The following is an 18,156-nucleotide window of genomic DNA, read 5'->3' on the forward strand; positions in this document are numbered from 1 at the left end:
CAGTATTCTTCATCTTTATAACTTCTGTCAGATCACAATGTCATATATTATGAGAGGAGCAGATAGGTTTTATGGAATAGATCTGAAGAGACATGATCATGAACTTAAAATTACCAGTTCTGAAAAATGGTATGATTGTTTTTGTCTAATTTAAATGGTGAAATCAGACAATGTAAAAATTAGTGATCTTATTTTGCAGTCACTGTTGGATGAGATATTTATAATCATCGGTAATTCTGGAGGTTTCCTGGTGGCTTTTGGTTATAGTGTTTCCAGAGTAAGTTTAATTCACTCATGTCACTTCCATCTGTGATTATTGGCTGTGTTGATGAACGTCTTCCAAAGTCAGGGATAGGAAAATAATGTGTAAATTTCCTTGTGAAACTTTGGGAAGTGTGTGTATTAAGACAGTTTATGTTCTGCGTCTAAGCATATTAAATCATTTGGTGTAATTTTCTTGTTACAGATTCAGAATATGAACAACATAATCACTTTTCCATTGGACAGTTTGCTGAAGGGAGATCTGAAAGGAGTAAAAGGGGTATGTTTATCTTGCTATTTATATATGTTTATTGTTCGTACAATAGATGCATTTAGCTAATGCAGTGATCTTATGTGATGGAAGGCATAGGATATTAAAGTAATGTGTTAGCTTAATAAACAAGGCTTTTGGGTGTGTGTTTGTTGGGTTTTTTTCTGTGAATCAGCTCATCCTTTCTGTTTGGTTTCACATACCACATGCTTTTGACTATGTATACAAAGCAGCATTTGAGTAGCTTTAAAAGCAGCCCTGAGCTACAGAAGATAAGTAGAGAAAGAGGTGTAAGAATTTACATATTTACTTAGTTGAGGAGAGAGTAGTACTTTATGTAAAAGGATTATATTTAATATATTTATTTAGCATTCTAAACTTACCTGGAACTATACAGATTGTTACGAAAATCACATTGGACTGCATGAGCATAGGATTTTTTTTAAATGAAGCTGTAATCTGTTTGTGCCCTGAGGATATTTCCTATTTGAAATAACAGCAACTCAAGACTCAAATGGTATGTTTATAATAAATTTCAGAGTCTATAGCCAACAAACTTATTTGGCTTGTGCTTTGTTTACTTGTGAGCAAGCAGGAAGCGACTGGCAGCTATTGTTCTAGGACATTGAAGGAAGAAGAAAAATGTACATAGGCTAAAAATGGTCTCAGTAAATTACTGGAGGATAAGTAGATTATTTAGTAAGATAGGCCTCTTATCTTTGTGTCGTTTGCTCACCACGTTTCACTCTTCTTGCTCTTCTCTTTCTGTGTGTCAGAATAAGTACATTATTACAATACAGTGTTGCCCCATGTTCCTGAGAATATAATCAAATGCTGCTCTAGTTAATTTAGTAATTGTCAAAATAACTAGCTGACATGTAAGAATTAGTTCCTAATCTGTAGTTGCAAATTTTTCCAGTATCTGACAGTTAATGCTCTTTTTTGGTAGTTGTCTGGTCTCTTGAACTTGAGCAGAATTTCAGCTGTTGCATTTTTAGACATCAGTGAAATAACTTTACAACTTGTTAAGGTCATTTTATCCAAATTATCTTTTGCAGAGGAAAGAAAATAAAGGAATTTTGGAATATTGAAAATTCTCAGGGAATTAGTTATGTTGAGCTGTATGACCTATACTGTTCCCATTAAGTCAGTGGGAAATTGATTTCTGTAATGTGTGTGGGATGAATCAAGTCCTTGGCCAAGGCTGTACTGCAGCCTCAGGATAGGCACTTGTTTCCAGCAGAGCCAGATATAGAATGATGAGAAGCTAGCTGATTGGATTAATTGCATAGTATGCTCTTGGGATAACATGGTATTATACCTTTTAAGGAGTAAAATGGAGCTGTAAAAACCAGAGTAAAAAGCATCATGGTGATGCTTTTAAAAACATGAGTGTATCAATGCTTTTTACAAGTTGGTTTTTCGTATGCGCAAGATTGCTTTTGCACAACCCTTAGGTGAGCTATTCAACTAGTGAAGTCCCTTATTCTTGTAGGCACTGCAAGTGGCCAAGGTTTGTCTTTGTTGTTAAAGCCACAGTATTTTTCATGTAAATAGCTGCTTGTATTTTTTTCTTGACAGGACCTGAAAAAACCCTTTGATAAAGCTTGGAAGGACTATGAAACAAAAGTGTATGTATCTCTTAAATTTTTATTTAAAAGGGAAGTGTAACTGTAATCTGTAAAGGTCATTATTTAATACTAAGGCCCCAGATGGAGGTCCCAGTTGAGAAGCTGAGCATTTTTATAATTTTTGTTCTTAACACCTGGAGCTGTGAGAAAATTTAAGTGCGTGGATATGATAATTTCAAATTCTGTAATATCCATCTTATGTAGTGAGTAAATTGTCTTGTGTGTGTGTGTGTGTTTGAGTGCCATGAAAGTTGGTGTCTCTGCATCCTTATTACTGGCTTTTGTAATCTACTACATGTGAAAGTCCAGTTCCTTTTCTAACTTCCTCTGCTTTTGGAGAACACTACTAAGTCAACAATGCTCAACACCTAATATGAAACACAATTGATTTTCATACCTTGTAAATCTTAAGTGGTTCAGTGCCCCACATAAGGAACAGTTGTTTCCTGGGTTGTCCAGGTCAATTGTGTTAGCACAGCTGAAGAGCCTGTGAAGTAGTATTTTGTAGTGGGTTTTACTCCACATTACAGTATTACCTGGATTGTGACTGTCAGTTGAGTTTTGAGCCATGTGTCCAGTATCTTTGATCTGAAATGGTGCTGCATGTATCAGACTGGTTCTGGGGATACAGGTCCAGGAAAATCACATATGATGACACTGTTTAACATAAGTAGCTTACAGATTCACAGCCAACTAGACTGGCTGAGAATCTAGCACCATTTGTGTATGTTTTTTAATTGCACAAAGTTATAATGATTGTCTGGTGTGCCCACTGACTTAGTCCATCTGAAGTCTTGAGAAATTCTTCCTGTAGCTGGTTTACTCACAAAAGCAACAAGTTTATCAAGTTAGCTGAATTGCATTATTCCTTTTGTGAATAACAGTGAGAATGGTCTAATTATTGCTTTCCCACCTCAGTTTGTGAGGAGGACCTGAGTGGTTTTTGATTTTTGGAACTTGCTAGCTATAGCTGGATTGTCATATCAAGGCATTCTGAAATATTGAGCTAAACCTCTGGTCTGACAGTCTAAATCCTTGGAAGATTGTGATGGCTCCAGTGTTTCATGTTCTTGATGCCAGTGAGCAAACTCATTTGGTGCCATAGCAGTTATTTACTGTTGAATTGATTAAGATTTCTAATCATTACTCATGGCAGCAGTTGGTCCCTGAGAATAGGCCATGAAGAATTATCCTATAATTCAGCCTGCTGTTGTCTACCAGTGCTCGATTGCTGGATCTGAAAGCTTTACTCGTGTACAGCTATTCATCGTGACATCCCACAAAGTTTCTGTGCAGAATTTAAAGTAAATTTGCATGTTGCTGGGACAGACACCAAGAGCACTGTTACTGAGCTCTCTGGTGCTTTTAGAATTGCTGATAGAATACGCTCTAGGATGAGTGTGTTGCAGGGATGTGAAGATTTGTACTTGATCCACAGTTTAGTCACAGTCTGTTTCAGAGTCAGATGCTCCAGATATATTTTCTGTTGTTATTTAATTTAGTTAACTACTTGAGAAGTAAAAAATCCTCTTAGGAAATGTATTTGAACCTGTGTATTTGAGGATTCTCATTTGCGTTTAAGGACATGTTGGAAATGTTGCTGTGTGTGCTATTTCATTCACGACCTGAAAAGGCAATGTTGACCTTGTGTTTATTTTCTGCCTGTGGGATTGAGTCTATTGTTGCTTGCATGGTACAATGCCTTTTTTTATCTGTCTTTTAACCAGCAGTCCTTTAGAAAGCCTGTTTTATGACTTTGCTTTCAAATAAGACACTTGGGTTTTGATCTGAAATGGGTTTCTTTTTGTGCTGTAAGGAACTACCTCTTTCTGAGTTACTTCTGTAGTTTCTGCAAGATTATTTTAACAAGTGAAACACATCTCCTTGTCAGTGCTCATTTCTGAGCCATTTACGTGTCAGGTTATTCAGCATGCAAAAACTGAAGGTAGCACATGTTCATCAGGAAGTTCTTTCCAATCCACAAACCATTTTTGTGCTATTCTAAGAGGTGGACTGGTACAATTGCTGTGTGCTCTAGGTTTTTTTAAGTGGTTAGATGAAAGCTCCACATCAATATTCCAGAGTTTAAAACTCATAGTCCAGCCTGTCAGACTCCTTGACTTTGATCAAGACCATAGGATCTTCTCCTTGAGGACAGGGGTGAAGTGTCTGGGAATTCTATGTACAAGATGATTCTTTAAAACAATAGGCTGCTTTTTTGCCCTTTTTTTTGTGTATTTGTGGTTATGTTACAACAGCAGAAATTACTTTTTGTTGCTTAAGTTTCACAATCCGGGAATATTGTTTCTCAGTGTAAACTGTCTTCCTTATATGAAGGAGCAGCCCAGTTTTCCATGGTTTTGTTGAGTTAAATTCAGACTAGAACCTCCCTGAGACCCATGCCCCTGCAGTAGGACAGTGGGATTTGTCAGACCTTTTGTGCATAAGATCACTTCCCAGGTAAGTGCAGATGTTACGCACTGTCATTATTGAGCATTGGTCCTTGCAAATCAGGGATGGGAAGTTTAGTGATGTGATTTTGAAGCTAGGATGAGAATGCTAATTTGAGCCTGAATCTGTTCAGGTCAGCTTTTATCTCATACTATGTTTTGGACAGAGAAAAACAGCAAGGTTTTTCTTGGTTGCTATTATATATGCTGCTGAGGTCTCTTGAGAACATAACTTTTCATTCTGTGGCTGTCCCAAATGGATCTGAACTTCCTTACAGCTGTGCATTTCGATCATCTGTAGCAGTGCGTGGATGCAGACTGACCTCAAGATTTCTTAAGTGCGGATTTTGGTGGTTTATGTTGTGGTATCTTCACAGTCTGTGCTTTAACCTAAAGGACAAAGGGACTGGGAGAGCTAACCTCAGTCTGGCCTATAGCTTGTGTTGCCAGAACAGGATAGTGGATGTAGATGCTGATAACCAGAGGTTCTTCAATGTGTTGCTTTATATGACTCCTTGTTTGGACTGTGTCTAAAACCAATCCTAGGATTGTGCTTAGTTGGCTGTCTTTTCCAGTGATACTTCTTCAAATATGTGAATAACTCTTTGTATTCTTTTTTCTTTCTTTTTCTTTTCCCTTTGAGTTAACAAACTGTTAAAGGCTGCTCATTTTTCTGTGCATCCCTCTGTATCATATGCTTAAAATCAGACTGTTCATCTGCATTTCCTAGTCACAAGTACAGACCTGTGAAGCTATGTGCCAGATATCTCAGTGGTATTTTTGTAGTCTGTGGAGAAGTGACAGTCTTCATCCTGATTGCTGTCTTTGTAAGGAAGAATTAGAGCTTATTTGTCACACTATCTCATCTCTCTTACTTGCACCTGTGTGATGACTTCTCAAGTGCAAATATATCCAAGTGTGACCTATTTGAAAAGAAATAAAGTTAATTTTAAAATGGCATCTGTTTTGCTTTATGCCCATAACAATTTCTGAGCTGCTACTTCTAAGTTCTGTATGTAATTAAGCTTGTTTAAAAATTACTGTGTATTTACCTCTTGTTTGGGAGAGGGATACTAAGATCCATTCTTATACTCTTGGATCACCATCTACCATTGTTGATTATGATGCACCTTCTTCACACTGTAGCTACCTAACTTCTGAGACTCTTTTCCTGAGGCTCACCTTAGCTGACGTAACTGAGAGGGGCTGTATCCCTTTTCTTTATACCTTGGGACTGCCCTCCAATAAGGGAATATGAGGAGCACCTCAGTCAAAAATTGGGAGTATCCTGAGGTGACATTTATAAATAATTCATCTTTTATCAGCATCAGTCATTAACATGATTCAGTTGGAGCCATAAAGATTTTAAAATGTTTTTAAAGCTTTAAAGCAGTGCATTTCTCTTGGGACCTCAGAGTTGCTGTTTCCCACATCAGAGCTGGGAGATGCTGCCAGCCACAACAGCAGTGCAGTGGGACTAGCCTGTGTCCTTTGGGGAGTATTGATGCAGACAGAGCTCCTTCTGATATGAGGCTTTCCCCCATGTACTTAAACACTAATGGCAGACGTGCCAGGGGAGCACATGAGGAAGGAGTACACATGTTATAAAAACTGCTCATCCTCCCAGCAGGCAGATTGGATTCAGCAAGGCACTGAGCCAGATTTCACCCACATGCTTCAGTGTAATCAGTCCTGTTGTGGTAGATTCTGAGGTAATGACTTTGTATCAATTTTGCACAGAGAATAGAAGCATAAGCTTACTGACATGTATTATTTACTATTTTTTTAGCTGAATGTATCTGTATTTCAGATATAAACCTGAGTTTCCTGAACAGAAAGAAACATTAGCTGCTTAAATAAAGGTGTCTTATCTTGAGGCTTGTAAACACATCTTATTTTCATAAATCCTCTGTTAATAAGTGTTGTGCTAATGATATGAAATGTAAAGGATTAATGAAAACAAACAAGGTATCCCTGGGAAGGCTGGCTGCCACTCCTCCCTTGCCATTCTCCTTTTAAAACCTGGGCATGAGGTCTGTTATGCACAATGGAGTGAAGAGAACAAGCTGTTTGAATGTGCTTATGGCATTATAAGATCAAGGCAGTAGCATTACATTACTGTGAAGAAAACAAGTGCTTGTGTCTGAGTATAACTCTATCATTATTGATTTGTTTCTGAACCATTTGAAGTCAATGGAAAAATGAACCAAGTCTATGTATGGCTTTCTGTAAAGATGTCTGCATATTTGTTTAAGTGATGGTGTTTCCAGTTTGGTAAACTCATGTTTTAAACAATATAAAAAAAAGCTGTCTGAAAATTCTGCAAGCTTTTGTCAATTTACTTCTTCAGAGCTCTAACTGGACTCAGTAGATCATTGATATTCATAGATCGTAGCTATTTCTGCCGTGTTTCCTTTTAAAGCAAGTGCATGAGACAAAGTGCAGGTCACACTTGAAAATAATAACATAGAATCAAAGTGCTAAACAAAGTAGCTATAATGTAGAATCATAGAATAGAATAATATAATCATTTAAGTTGGAAAATACCTTTAAGATTATCAAGTTCAACCATAAACCCAGCAATGCCAAGTGCACTACTAAACCATGTCCCTAAGTGCCACATCTGCATGTCTTCTAAATACCTCCAGGGAAGGTGAGCCAAACACTCCCCTGGGCAGCTTGACAATACTTGACAATCCTTTCCAGAAGAAAGTTTTCCTGATATCCAGTCTGAACTTCCTTTAGCACAACTTGAGACCATTTCTTCTTGTCCTGTTGCTAGTCACCTGGCAGAGGAGGCCAAGCCCCACCTGACTACAACCTCCTTTCAGATAGTTGTAGAGAGCGATAACGTCCACCCTGAGCCTCCTTTTCTCCACACTGAAGAATGTCAGCTCCCTCAGCCACAGCCAGACCTGTGCTTCAGACCCTTTGCCAGCTTTGCTGCCCATCTCCAGACGTACTCCCGCACGTCTGTGTCTTTCTTCTAGTGAGAGGCCCGAAACTGCATGCAGGATTCGAGGTGTGACCTCATCAGTGCCAAGTATGGGGGAATGACCAGTGTCCTAGTCCTGTTGGCCACGCTATTGCCGATACAAGCCAGGAGGCCATTGGCTTTCTTGGCCACCTGGGCACACTGCTGGCTCATGTTCATCTGGCTATTGACCAGCATCCCCAGGTCCTTTTCCTCTGGGCAGCTTTTCAGCCACTCTGCGCCCAGCTGCAGCACTTAATGTGGTTGCGACCCAAGGGCATGACGTGGCGCTTGGCCTTGTTTAACTTCGTACCATTGGCTTCAGCCCATCGATCAGATGTGTCCAGATCCCTCTGCAGAGCTTTCCTACCCTCCAGCAGATCAACACTCCTGCCCAGCCCATGCAATTTGCTAACATAGTGAGAGCGCTCTAGATCCCCTCATTCAGATCAGTTAGAAGGATGTTAAACAGGACTGGCCCCAAAACTGAGCCCTGGGGAACACCACTTGTAACCAGCCACCAGTTGGATTTAACACCATTCACCACCACTCTCGGGGCCCAGCCGTCCAGCCAGATTTTTCCCCAGTGAAGAGTGCACCTGTCCAAGCCATGAGCAGCCAGTTTTTCCAGGAGAATGCTGTGGGAAATGGTGTCAAAGGCTTTTCTGAAGTCCAGGTGTAAACCACATCCATGATATACTGCTTTGAGCCTGAGATGTCATACTAAGTATTTTTATTTTGAAAGAGATTACCTGAAAACTAAATGGCAAAATCTTTGAATAAATCTGCAGATATTTTGCATGAAATGCTGGAAAGGTTTGGACACATTTTGCTTATTCTGCCTGCTTCCCCCATCATCCAGAGCAGGATGAGTGAAAGAAAAAAGCTTTCCCGCATTTCAAAAAGAAAAAGATGACTTCTCCATTCAGGACTCGAGTGATGCTTTACTGTCACTATTGACAGGCAGTAGGATAAAAGAAAATGGAGGCCCTTACACTGAAAGGCTAAGTGCCACAGCCTGGAGCATCAGGCTGAAAAGGAAGACTAGACAAAGAAAGAGTATTTGAAATGAAAATGTATAATATTACTTTGTCAAACAAATTAGCTCTTAGAAGTACTCCATTTTCCAGAGTGCTTCCAATTCAAGTCTGTTCCTTCCAGGTGCTATTCCCAGTCTCTGCACTTTCTCACGTCCGTGTGCCTGACTTACTGCTGTGTGGGCAAGGAGAGAAAGAAAGAGTTACTTCGAGCCAGCCAGTTCACTTCTGCTGCATGTACCTAGAGTGCTGTGGTGGTTTACCCTTATTGACTGGCTGAAAATAAATACTAGTATTTGGTGTTTGTTTATACCATGATCTGTATGGCAAAATGGATTTATTTGAAATGCAAATTATAATTTATATTGAAAAATAGTTGCTTTTCAAGTTAGAGCTGTACAAATAGTCTCAGAGTGGAAACTGGATGGGCAAGACCATTCACTTTGTATCTGTTTGCCGTTTCTGTTGTAATTCTTCATCCTGTATTTCAGCTTTGCTTGTCTTTCCACACGTCTGAGCTCACTGTATATTAGTTATGTGCAGCTGTGTTGTAAATGGACTGATGTGTGCTCAGATTTTAATCTTAGCCAAGTCTGTATATGTGGTATGTGCTGCACGAGCTTTAACAGCAGCAGCATTACAAAACATTTGCTTCTTTCTTATTTCTTCTAGAATATTTTGAGTTTTTATGATTTTCTTACTAATTTTGCTTAATTGCTCTGCATAGAACACCTGACTACCCTGTAATGGTTGGAAATCCCACAGTGTTATGTCACAGAATTGTTTTTGACAGGAGGATTTGGTTAATGTCACAGTAGAGTGATGCTTGAAGCTGAATTGGTCCTTGCATTTGGATAGGAAACACAGCCGACCTTTAGCACTCAGAAGATTTGCATGCAACACTGCTGTACAGGGTTTCTTTGTTTCCCTAGAAACAAAGTGTCCTGTAGTATGAGTCAGGTAGGAGGTAGCAGACTATTTTTTTGATTGGAAGTCCTTAGACCATCCAGGACATTTTCCCATAAGCTATTAGGGTTATGTTAACATCAGGTTAAGAGAGCACTTGAGACATGTCATCTTTCCAGGGAGAGAGCTGAGAGACACTTGACTACCCAAAGGAGGTTGGACAGTTGTGTGTGTGATTCGTTCCTCTGATCTCCTTCCTGTATTCCTGTGTAGTGCTTCCTCTTGTTCCAAAGCAGTGTAGTGTTTCCTCAGGAAGCTCTTTTCAGTATGTTCAGGTTCTAAACAGTGCAAGTGGCAAACTGAAAGTTTGTCCCCTAAAAGGAAACACACTTATGTATTTTTGCTCTTTAATATCTTTTTTTCATGCCAGGCTTGTCTAACTGGGTTGTACAATTATGCCACTGCCTTTAGGAATAATATGGAGAGTAGCTGTAACAAGTGCGCAAGTGTGTTTAGGGGAGTATGGCAGGCATTGGTTATTCATTTATATTCTGAAGGAGAACCTGTTTTATTCAGAGCTTTTGGAAAACGTTCATGGAAACTTTTAGGGAATTAGGACAGCTGGTCTAGCAGACTTTGAAGTCTGCAACGCAGCCGGCTGGCCAGCATTCCCAGTGCCAACTGGCTCAGCAGCAAGTGGAGACAGCAACTGTGATTTTGGCTTAGGAAACCCTGTATATATAGAAGACGACTTGATGACAGGCAAGACTCAATAAATCTGGTGACATAATTGAACTTTGTTAACCAGTGTTTGCTCTGTTGGGATTAAACATTCCCCTACGCTTCCAATTAAAATTCATTATTTTGTTTCTCGATCTTCTTTCTTCAGAGCCAGAACTGAGTATCTTCTTCTCATTTAATGCCTTCTTTTGGAATATCTGTCACGACATTATTTTAACAGATGATTGAATTAGATTTCAGCTACTGTATGTCATTGCTGATCTTTAGTCATTGTCATATTTCAAATGAAATGTCATCTGGAACTAAGTCATATTCAAAGCTACAGGAGTTTGGCTCTGCATCTGTCAGTAGACTTCTTGAATAATCAGATTTCCTGAGAGACCGTGGATTTCTCATTTCATTAACTGATTCTTTTTGTCTTATAGTACAAAAATAGAGAAGGAGAAAAAAGAGCATGCTAAGCTGCATGGGATGATCCGCACAGAAATAAGTGGAGCTGAAATTGCAGAAGAGATGGAGAAAGAAAGAAGGTTCTTCCAGTTACAGATGTGTGAGGTAAGATTCAGTGTGAAATTCATATTGTTCTGCTGATGTTTTTAGGAAAATTTTGAAAAACACAATTGTTTAATGACAGTTGTGATAGTAAAAGGAAATGCCAAGTTATTAGTGGACTCTGTGAAAACGCATTTTTGTATTATCCTGATGTGCAAAGTTTGCAGGGAATTTAGATATTTTCTAATTTCATTTCACAAGTAAATTAATGCAAAGCTCAATAAAACACAAAGAGATTACAATAAAGTTACTATAAGCCCTAGATCATTTTCTGAATTGTTCCCTCTGCTGACAGCTGTTGCGTTAGTATGAGGAGAGACTCTAGTCTAGCACACTGCTGGGCTGGTGCAGAAAAAAGTGCTAAGAATGGAATCCAGTTGTCTTTCAAGATGTTTCAGAATGTTTCTACTTGGAAATCTTTGTGATTTTGCAGTATGTTAAATCTGATGTGAATGGTTTTGGTTCGGTTTATTTAAGAACGCGTCTGGTTCCGTGGTTGGGAGTTCAAGTTACTGTGTTCATTTTTCCTATGCATTAACAGAAAAATATACCGTGGGTGTTTCTTCTGTTGTTACTACGATGATTGCAGCTAATTTGGCTCATGTGCCAGCATAGCATAGCTGCAGTTGTCCTGAGTATCACTTTTACTAACTGCATGCACTCATACTCAGTACAAAAGCTTCACATTCCTCTACAGGGTCAGGCTAAAGTGTTCAAAACTGATAAAAGGATTTGAGTACCCAATAAACATATGGATGTTGTCAGCTAATTGCCCATCTGTATCCTCCCTAAAATGCAGTCAGGAATAGATGCTTCTCTCTTGCTGTGTCAGTTGTAGTCATAATGCAGGGTGAAGTCTCTGAAATTGGATCAAATTACCTTAAATAGCTGAAGTGTACTCTGTGTTTCTTCTGATTTTGGGGAAAAGAAGTTTGCACTCAGTTATCTCTGAAAAGTCATAAAAGGGGACTTTGGGGTTTTTTTGATTGTGAATCAGAACTGTTGCATACTGAGTTTGTATCGTAAGTACAGACTAGTTGTCTATAAATTAGGAAGTGAACCCATGCCTAGAACTCCATTATAAATTGACAGTAGCTAGAGAGGTGATTCTTCTAACTAAATACTATCCAGTGCACATGTCTACATTTAGGCTTATCACATGTTCTCCTGAATAAAAATCTGCAGCATTGAAAGCTAGCGCGTGAATGCTGCTTTATTTTTGTGGGTTTAAAACATTTAGGGTATGCTGCAGTTAAGGGAAAACCAGATGCATTAGAGCATCACTAAGATCACTCCTTTGCTTGGAGGTCACTGTCTAAGCCAGGATTAAAAATTGTTGTCATTTCATACACAGTTAAAGGACTTCTGCAAATATTTGGTCAGTCATACTTCTACTTGCATGGCTGACATCTTTTGTGCTGTGGCATTCAGGAGAGGAGCTGCCTCTTCATACGGACTTTGAATTGCCATGTGCAAAGGACACTAACTGCACTTTCTTTTGAGCTTGACAGTAGAATTTTTTTAAAAATCTCTTGCTAAACTGTCATTTGCTCTAACCACCATGTATAAGGATTTGATAGAGAAAAGGGTAAAATCAATAGGCAGATTTGAAAAACTGTTTTAACAATTTGAACAAATCATGGTGAAATATTTTCAGAGGATATCAAAAATCAACAGTGACAATAATTCCACTTGTGTGATTTAACCCTTGAAGCCTCTGTTTGATGCATTCTGTTTTAGGTCTTGTAAATCTGCAGTTGTTAAAGTTTGTTGAAATATAGCTGAAAAGAAAATGTTAAGAATAATGCTATATTAGTAATAATTAATATTAATAATCATTAATTTATTCTGTGAATTACTGTTTTAACAGTACCTGCTGAAAGTCAATGAAATCAAGATTAAAAAAGGAGTGGATTTGCTTCAGAACTTGATCAAGTATTTTCATGCTCAGTGCAAGTATGTTTTAGTTTTCATGACATTTACACAGTGACTGGAACAATGTTTTGTTTTAAACTATTGACATCATCATAACACTTTCTTAGAATTTTCAAAATAAATCCAAGATTCAATTGTTCTTGCTGATGTCTTCTGACAGATTGCTTTTGTCATAGATTAGTCATTGCTTTTGTTACCATGTTCCAAAACATGTAGTGAGATTGAGCTAGTGGCATATAATATAATTGTGTGTTCCCAAGCAGTGCCAGACATTAATTTGGCATGTTTATAAACTACTCTTGAAACAGAGCTATTAGTTTGGACTATTACTTAGTGGTCCATTAGTTTTGATGGACTTTTTTTGAGTGTATCTAGCAATGATCTAAATTAATTCTGCGCTCAAAACCAATAAATTGCATAAGCAGTGGGATAAAATGATAGTGAAATAATCACTCTTTCTCTAATTAATTGGAGGACCCAGTAATAGAACATATAGTTCTCATTAGAATGATGTACTTTTTTATGGTAGTCTTACAAACCAGTGATGTAGCAGTAAAGTCACAGCTAGAAACTTGAAAGAACAACTGCTAACCTGTTCTGTAACTTTTCATCTGAAAAGACCAGTCTGCATCTGTGTAGTATTTTCCCTGTGTAGCTATGTTGCCTTAAAAATCAGTTTCACTTGTAGTATGTCATTCATCTGCTAAGTACATTTAATTAAATTTCAACAACACAAATGCTGTATTGTGTTGTCACTTTCATGTCTGCTTCCCAGGGTGAAAATATTTCATGCTGCAAACGGTGCAGCAATTTTTGGTGAAATGTGCATGTAATTGTAATTTCTTTGAACTCTTTTGCTAAATCTCACTTTTCTTTTCCCCGAATATTTGGCATAGATAGCATTACTCTGCCAGTGCAAAAATACATTCAATACAGTAAAATGTAGCATATTCAGTTTGCATATAGACCGTAATTAAGGCTTGGGAAACAAAGGGGGTTTCCTTTAGTAGAAAGTTTGCGTCTGACATGAAATTATTTGGCTTCAAGAAGTCACAATTATTTTATATCTACTAGAGCTTTTGCTGTTCTACAAATGAATCTTGCTTGTTCTGAGCCTTCAAAAAGTGGGATGAGAACCTGTGTTTGAGGTGAGAATGAGGAAAATTTATGTGGCAGTGGATTGTGGCAGTACTGAATCTAATTGGGGATTTTGCATGTTAGAATAAGTTACGATGGAAATTGAGAGGTGGATCAGTCAAAGATGCATTAAAAATGTTTAATGTTTTGAAGTTATGGCATGGCATAATAATACGCATGTCTTCCTTTGGCAACTGTTTAAACGGAAAATGCAAAGTAAAGTTTAATAACAGCTTGCTTTTTGCTTTTCTTTTTAAGTTTCTTTCAGGATGGGTTAAAAGCAGTTGAAAGTCTCAAGCCTTCAATAGAGACACTCTCGACAGATCTTTATACAGTGAGTAGCAACCATTCACATTTGTGTTGTAAATTTAGCTTTTTACAGTAGGAGCATGATATTTTTGGTTCAGATTGGCTGTTTTAATAGTCAGCATTTTAAGGTTTTGAGTAGGGTGTTGTGTAAAATCTTGTTATAATAAAGCATTCAGAAGCCTCAGTTTCAGTTCAGGACCCCACTGTGCAAAATGCTAGGAAAACAGCTTTTACTCTAAAGTGATTACCGACTAAGTGGAGAATGATGTGTGGTTTCAAACTGAACACAAGGAAGCAAAAACACTGTGAGGTAATATCAAAATCTTAACGCAGCAACATCCTAGCCATTATCAAGTTTTCTAAAGATATAAAGGAAAATGAACTGATGGCATTTTTCTTTGTGTTTTCATTCTTTCTGAACATTCCTCAGAAAAATGATCCAATTAAGCAACAAGTTCGAAAGATCTGCATTAAAAATAAATGATAATGTTATTTTTAACCTGTGTTTTCCTTCATTCTAGATTAAACAAGCACAGGATGAAGAAAGAAGGCAATTAACACAGCTTAGAGATATTTTAAAATCAGCACTCCAAGTTGATCAGAAAGAGGTGAGCATATAGGGTGGTTTGACTTTAGAATACCCATTTTAATTACTTCTAATGTAATGTTAATATTCAAAAAAGAACTATTTTAACTTTTATCAGCCATCTAATTTCTTTTGTTTATTCATCTTTGTATTGCTGCTGATATTGAATGTTTCTAGCGGAGGCGTTTTTGTAAAAAAATAAATTGTTGCCTCCTAAAAATGTGAGACTGTGAAAAGTAATTTCATTTGGTTACCATTGTTGCAAAATACTTTGTTGGTGCAGTGTCTAAGCTAACAGACAATAGTGTCTATGTTGATCAAACTGAGACTGAAAGAACTCAAGGAGACCCTATTAGTAAAACCAGATCTCACGATACTATTCCAAACTGTATAAAGATTATATAAAACTGAACTTCAAATCCCACAACACCTCTCGTCATCATCTGCAAAAATGATGACTAAGTTTGCTACTCTGCTGCAAGGTGCCAGTGTTCAAATGTGCATGAGCTGAGTCAGTTTCACAGTCTAACAAGTAAGTATTTTTTGAGTTTCGATTATGATTACTGTTAGATTTAAAATTTAGAGAATTCTGGAGTAGTTTCATTCAGCAAACTCTGATATGGAAGTAAGCATCTTTTGTATAATGTAATCCTAAATATTTGATCCACTTTTGTTTTGGATTGCTAGTGCTTCCTCTTCATATTAATAAATGCCACTCAGCTTCTTTTGTGTGGCTGCTGGGCCAGGAGTAAGTGATGAATGAACCCCCTCCCCCTTTTCAGATTCTCTTTCTTAGAGGGATCACAATGAAACAGTTTAGTCTGTAGAGCTCAGACTTCCTTGATCTTTTCCGGTCTTGCTTTGATCTTCCTGTAAAAGTTATGGTGACTCCTAGCTCTTACTGGTGACAGATGATTGTTGTTGAGCAATGTACTCCAGTGAAAGATGTCCCTGCCCATGGCCAGGGGTTGGACTGGATGATTTTTGAAGGTCCCTTCCAACCCAAACCCATATGATTCTATGACTTGCTGACAAGCATTTGGAGCAGTTGTGAACGCTTTTCACTTTGAGGTGCTGCTTATTACCTTGTGAAGTTTGTGGTAATGACAATTATGTACAAAGTCCCCTGCAGTCTGCAGGCACTTTCTTAGATTCTGCCTGGCATTCAGGACTCACTGATTTGCCAAAAACTTCCAAATGCTTTATTTCTGCTGGTTTGGTGGCATTAAAAAAATTACAAGTATAAGAAGTGCTTTATGTTATAGTCATGATTTATTAATTCTGCAAATTTAGATGTAGATGCTTACCTACAGAGCATGAGAAGTACTGTAATTATTTCTAAGTTTTTCAAAACATCAATTAGTCAGTGGGATGCCAAACAGTTCTGGTATAATTTACTGTAGAACCCACTAATACTATTCTTGTTGCACTGTAATTTTCTTTACTATAACTATTTCTTTTTCCTTCCTGAAATGCATTTACATTTTGTGACCGAAGTCTAGGAGAGTAAGTGTTACTATGTTTTAATGAAAATAGTTGGCATGATTCTCATTCAAATTTCAAGAAACTGGATTTTTCCTCTGAGCTTTTGCCTGTTGGCAGGAAAAGATTGGTTCTGTTCCTCTCCTCCTTGGTTTGCTTACTATGAAAAAAAAAAAGTTATGAGATTGCTCTTGGGCAAATTTGCTGTAGGACAAATGGGTGCTTTCCTTTGTATTTTCTTTTGGAAATTAAATCCAGTTGCTTGATTTGATGTTCTTGCAAGATTTTGAAGATATATGTACTTTTAATTAAAATGGACTTAATGTATGAAATAATAGAATGTTGACAAATACTGTTTCTGTTGCATTTAAAAAAAGAAAAGACACACCACTTACAGTGAACTTTTTTGTGCCTGTACACATAGTTTCCTTCTGCACAGAACTTCCTCAAAGCTGGTTTGTATTGAAAACTTCTTTTTGATACGTCTTTTTGTGTACACCTTTGTAATTCTTTATTTTTGAACTTCTATTTCCAAACTGTAGACATCCTACGAGTTTCAGAGTCAGGCTTAGAGTCATATTGCCTTAATTTCTCTCATTCCCATGACCTCTGGTGAGGTCACCTCCTGTGACTGTAGTGTTTAGATTTCTTTCTGCCTCTCCTACATCTTTTGTAGAACCTATAATCTGTTTAGACCACTACAAAATAGTATCAATTTTGTGTTTATTGGCAGTATTTTTTGACAAAAATTACAGTAACTGTGCTGTAGGAAAGGCTCTCTGCAGGGGATTCTAGCAAATACATCTTTTAGAGGCTCTGCAGGGCTATAATAGGTAAGGAGTGGATCTCTGAACATCCTCTTGGTGATGATCCTGCAAATGCAAGAGGAACTCTCATAAGGGCTGTAAGGGCTTTTTGGCAGCTTTATGCACAGGAGTGATCCAGTCTAAAATCCTGCTTCTATGGGAGCTGTGGAATGCCACATGCTCCACATGGGAGCCAAAATTTGTTGTGTGTAAGTTGAAGCACTTTGTGTGGAAGGTTCTGTTGTGTTCACATAGTGGGGCTGATAAATAGGATTTTAGACTATCTCTTCAGTAGTCACAGATCATCTTTAGAGAATACTGTTTTCATGTTCTTTCATTTTTAGCTATGCTGTTCAGCTTGGCTTAGAAGTCACTCTGTCCTTAGACTTTGGAGGAAATAATTTCAAACCTCTTTATGGTCAGTGAAGTGATTCACTAAAAACATGCTGCAATGAAATGACTCACTTTCTTTTTGTTTTTACTGCCTATCTGCATTTCAAATATGATAAAGTGGTCAAAGTTCAGTTTCTTAAGCTTGTGTGATTCAGCCTTTTCTGGTCTTGTTATGGTCAAGAGATATTTAAAATGACAATACTCTGTGCTAGGTATTTCTTCTATCCTGCAGCAATCCATTTCCTCCCATAGGTAATGTACATTGTTTCTGCTCCTCCAATGAGGCCACTGGGTCTGACCTAGTTATCTGTGATTTGTGTCTCTGTTATGTGCAATATGCAGACCAGAAATAAGGGAAGATCCGTTGGAGAGCTTGCATATGAAAAAGGCATGCTGAAATTGCCAGGAAGGATGTTAATTGTGATGATGATTTGTGGTGTGGCATCCGTCTGTTGGGAGCTAGATCAAATCATTAACTTAGTGTCAGAGAGCTGTGGAAAACCATCCCTGGACACTAATGATTTGGAGGTGACCTGAACTGAGGATTTAAAATTGAAAATATGTTTAAGTTCTTTCTGTGAAATAGTATTAAATTTTTTAAAGATACTGTTCATGGTAATGAATGTGTGGAAATACACGTCAGCTACAGCAGCTTCCTCTCCCGTTGAAATGAGGCAGGAAGCTT

General features: G+C 37.9%; 1 protein-coding gene across 1 annotated transcript in view; it reads left to right on the forward strand.

Annotated features, from left to right (window-relative positions):
• Positions 1-466: 466 nt before the first annotated feature.
• ASAP2 (ArfGAP with SH3 domain, ankyrin repeat and PH domain 2) overlaps positions 467-18,156 on the forward strand; it is a gene marked incomplete at its 5' end in the record, with an annotated part of 49,524 nt that continues 31,834 nt past the window's right edge. The window contains 6 exons of the mRNA XM_009082464.1: positions 467-541; positions 2,114-2,163; positions 10,697-10,826; positions 12,694-12,779; positions 14,154-14,229; positions 14,726-14,812. Coding sequence (XP_009080712.1) covers positions 467-541; positions 2,114-2,163; positions 10,697-10,826; positions 12,694-12,779; positions 14,154-14,229; positions 14,726-14,812 — 504 coding nt within the window. The remainder of the gene's footprint in view (positions 542-2,113; positions 2,164-10,696; positions 10,827-12,693; positions 12,780-14,153; positions 14,230-14,725; positions 14,813-18,156) is intronic.

This window comes from Acanthisitta chloris, unplaced genomic scaffold, assembly GCF_000695815.1.
Source record: "Acanthisitta chloris isolate BGI_N310 unplaced genomic scaffold, ASM69581v1 scaffold9709, whole genome shotgun sequence".
NCBI lineage: Eukaryota > Metazoa > Chordata > Aves > Passeriformes > Acanthisittidae > Acanthisitta > Acanthisitta chloris.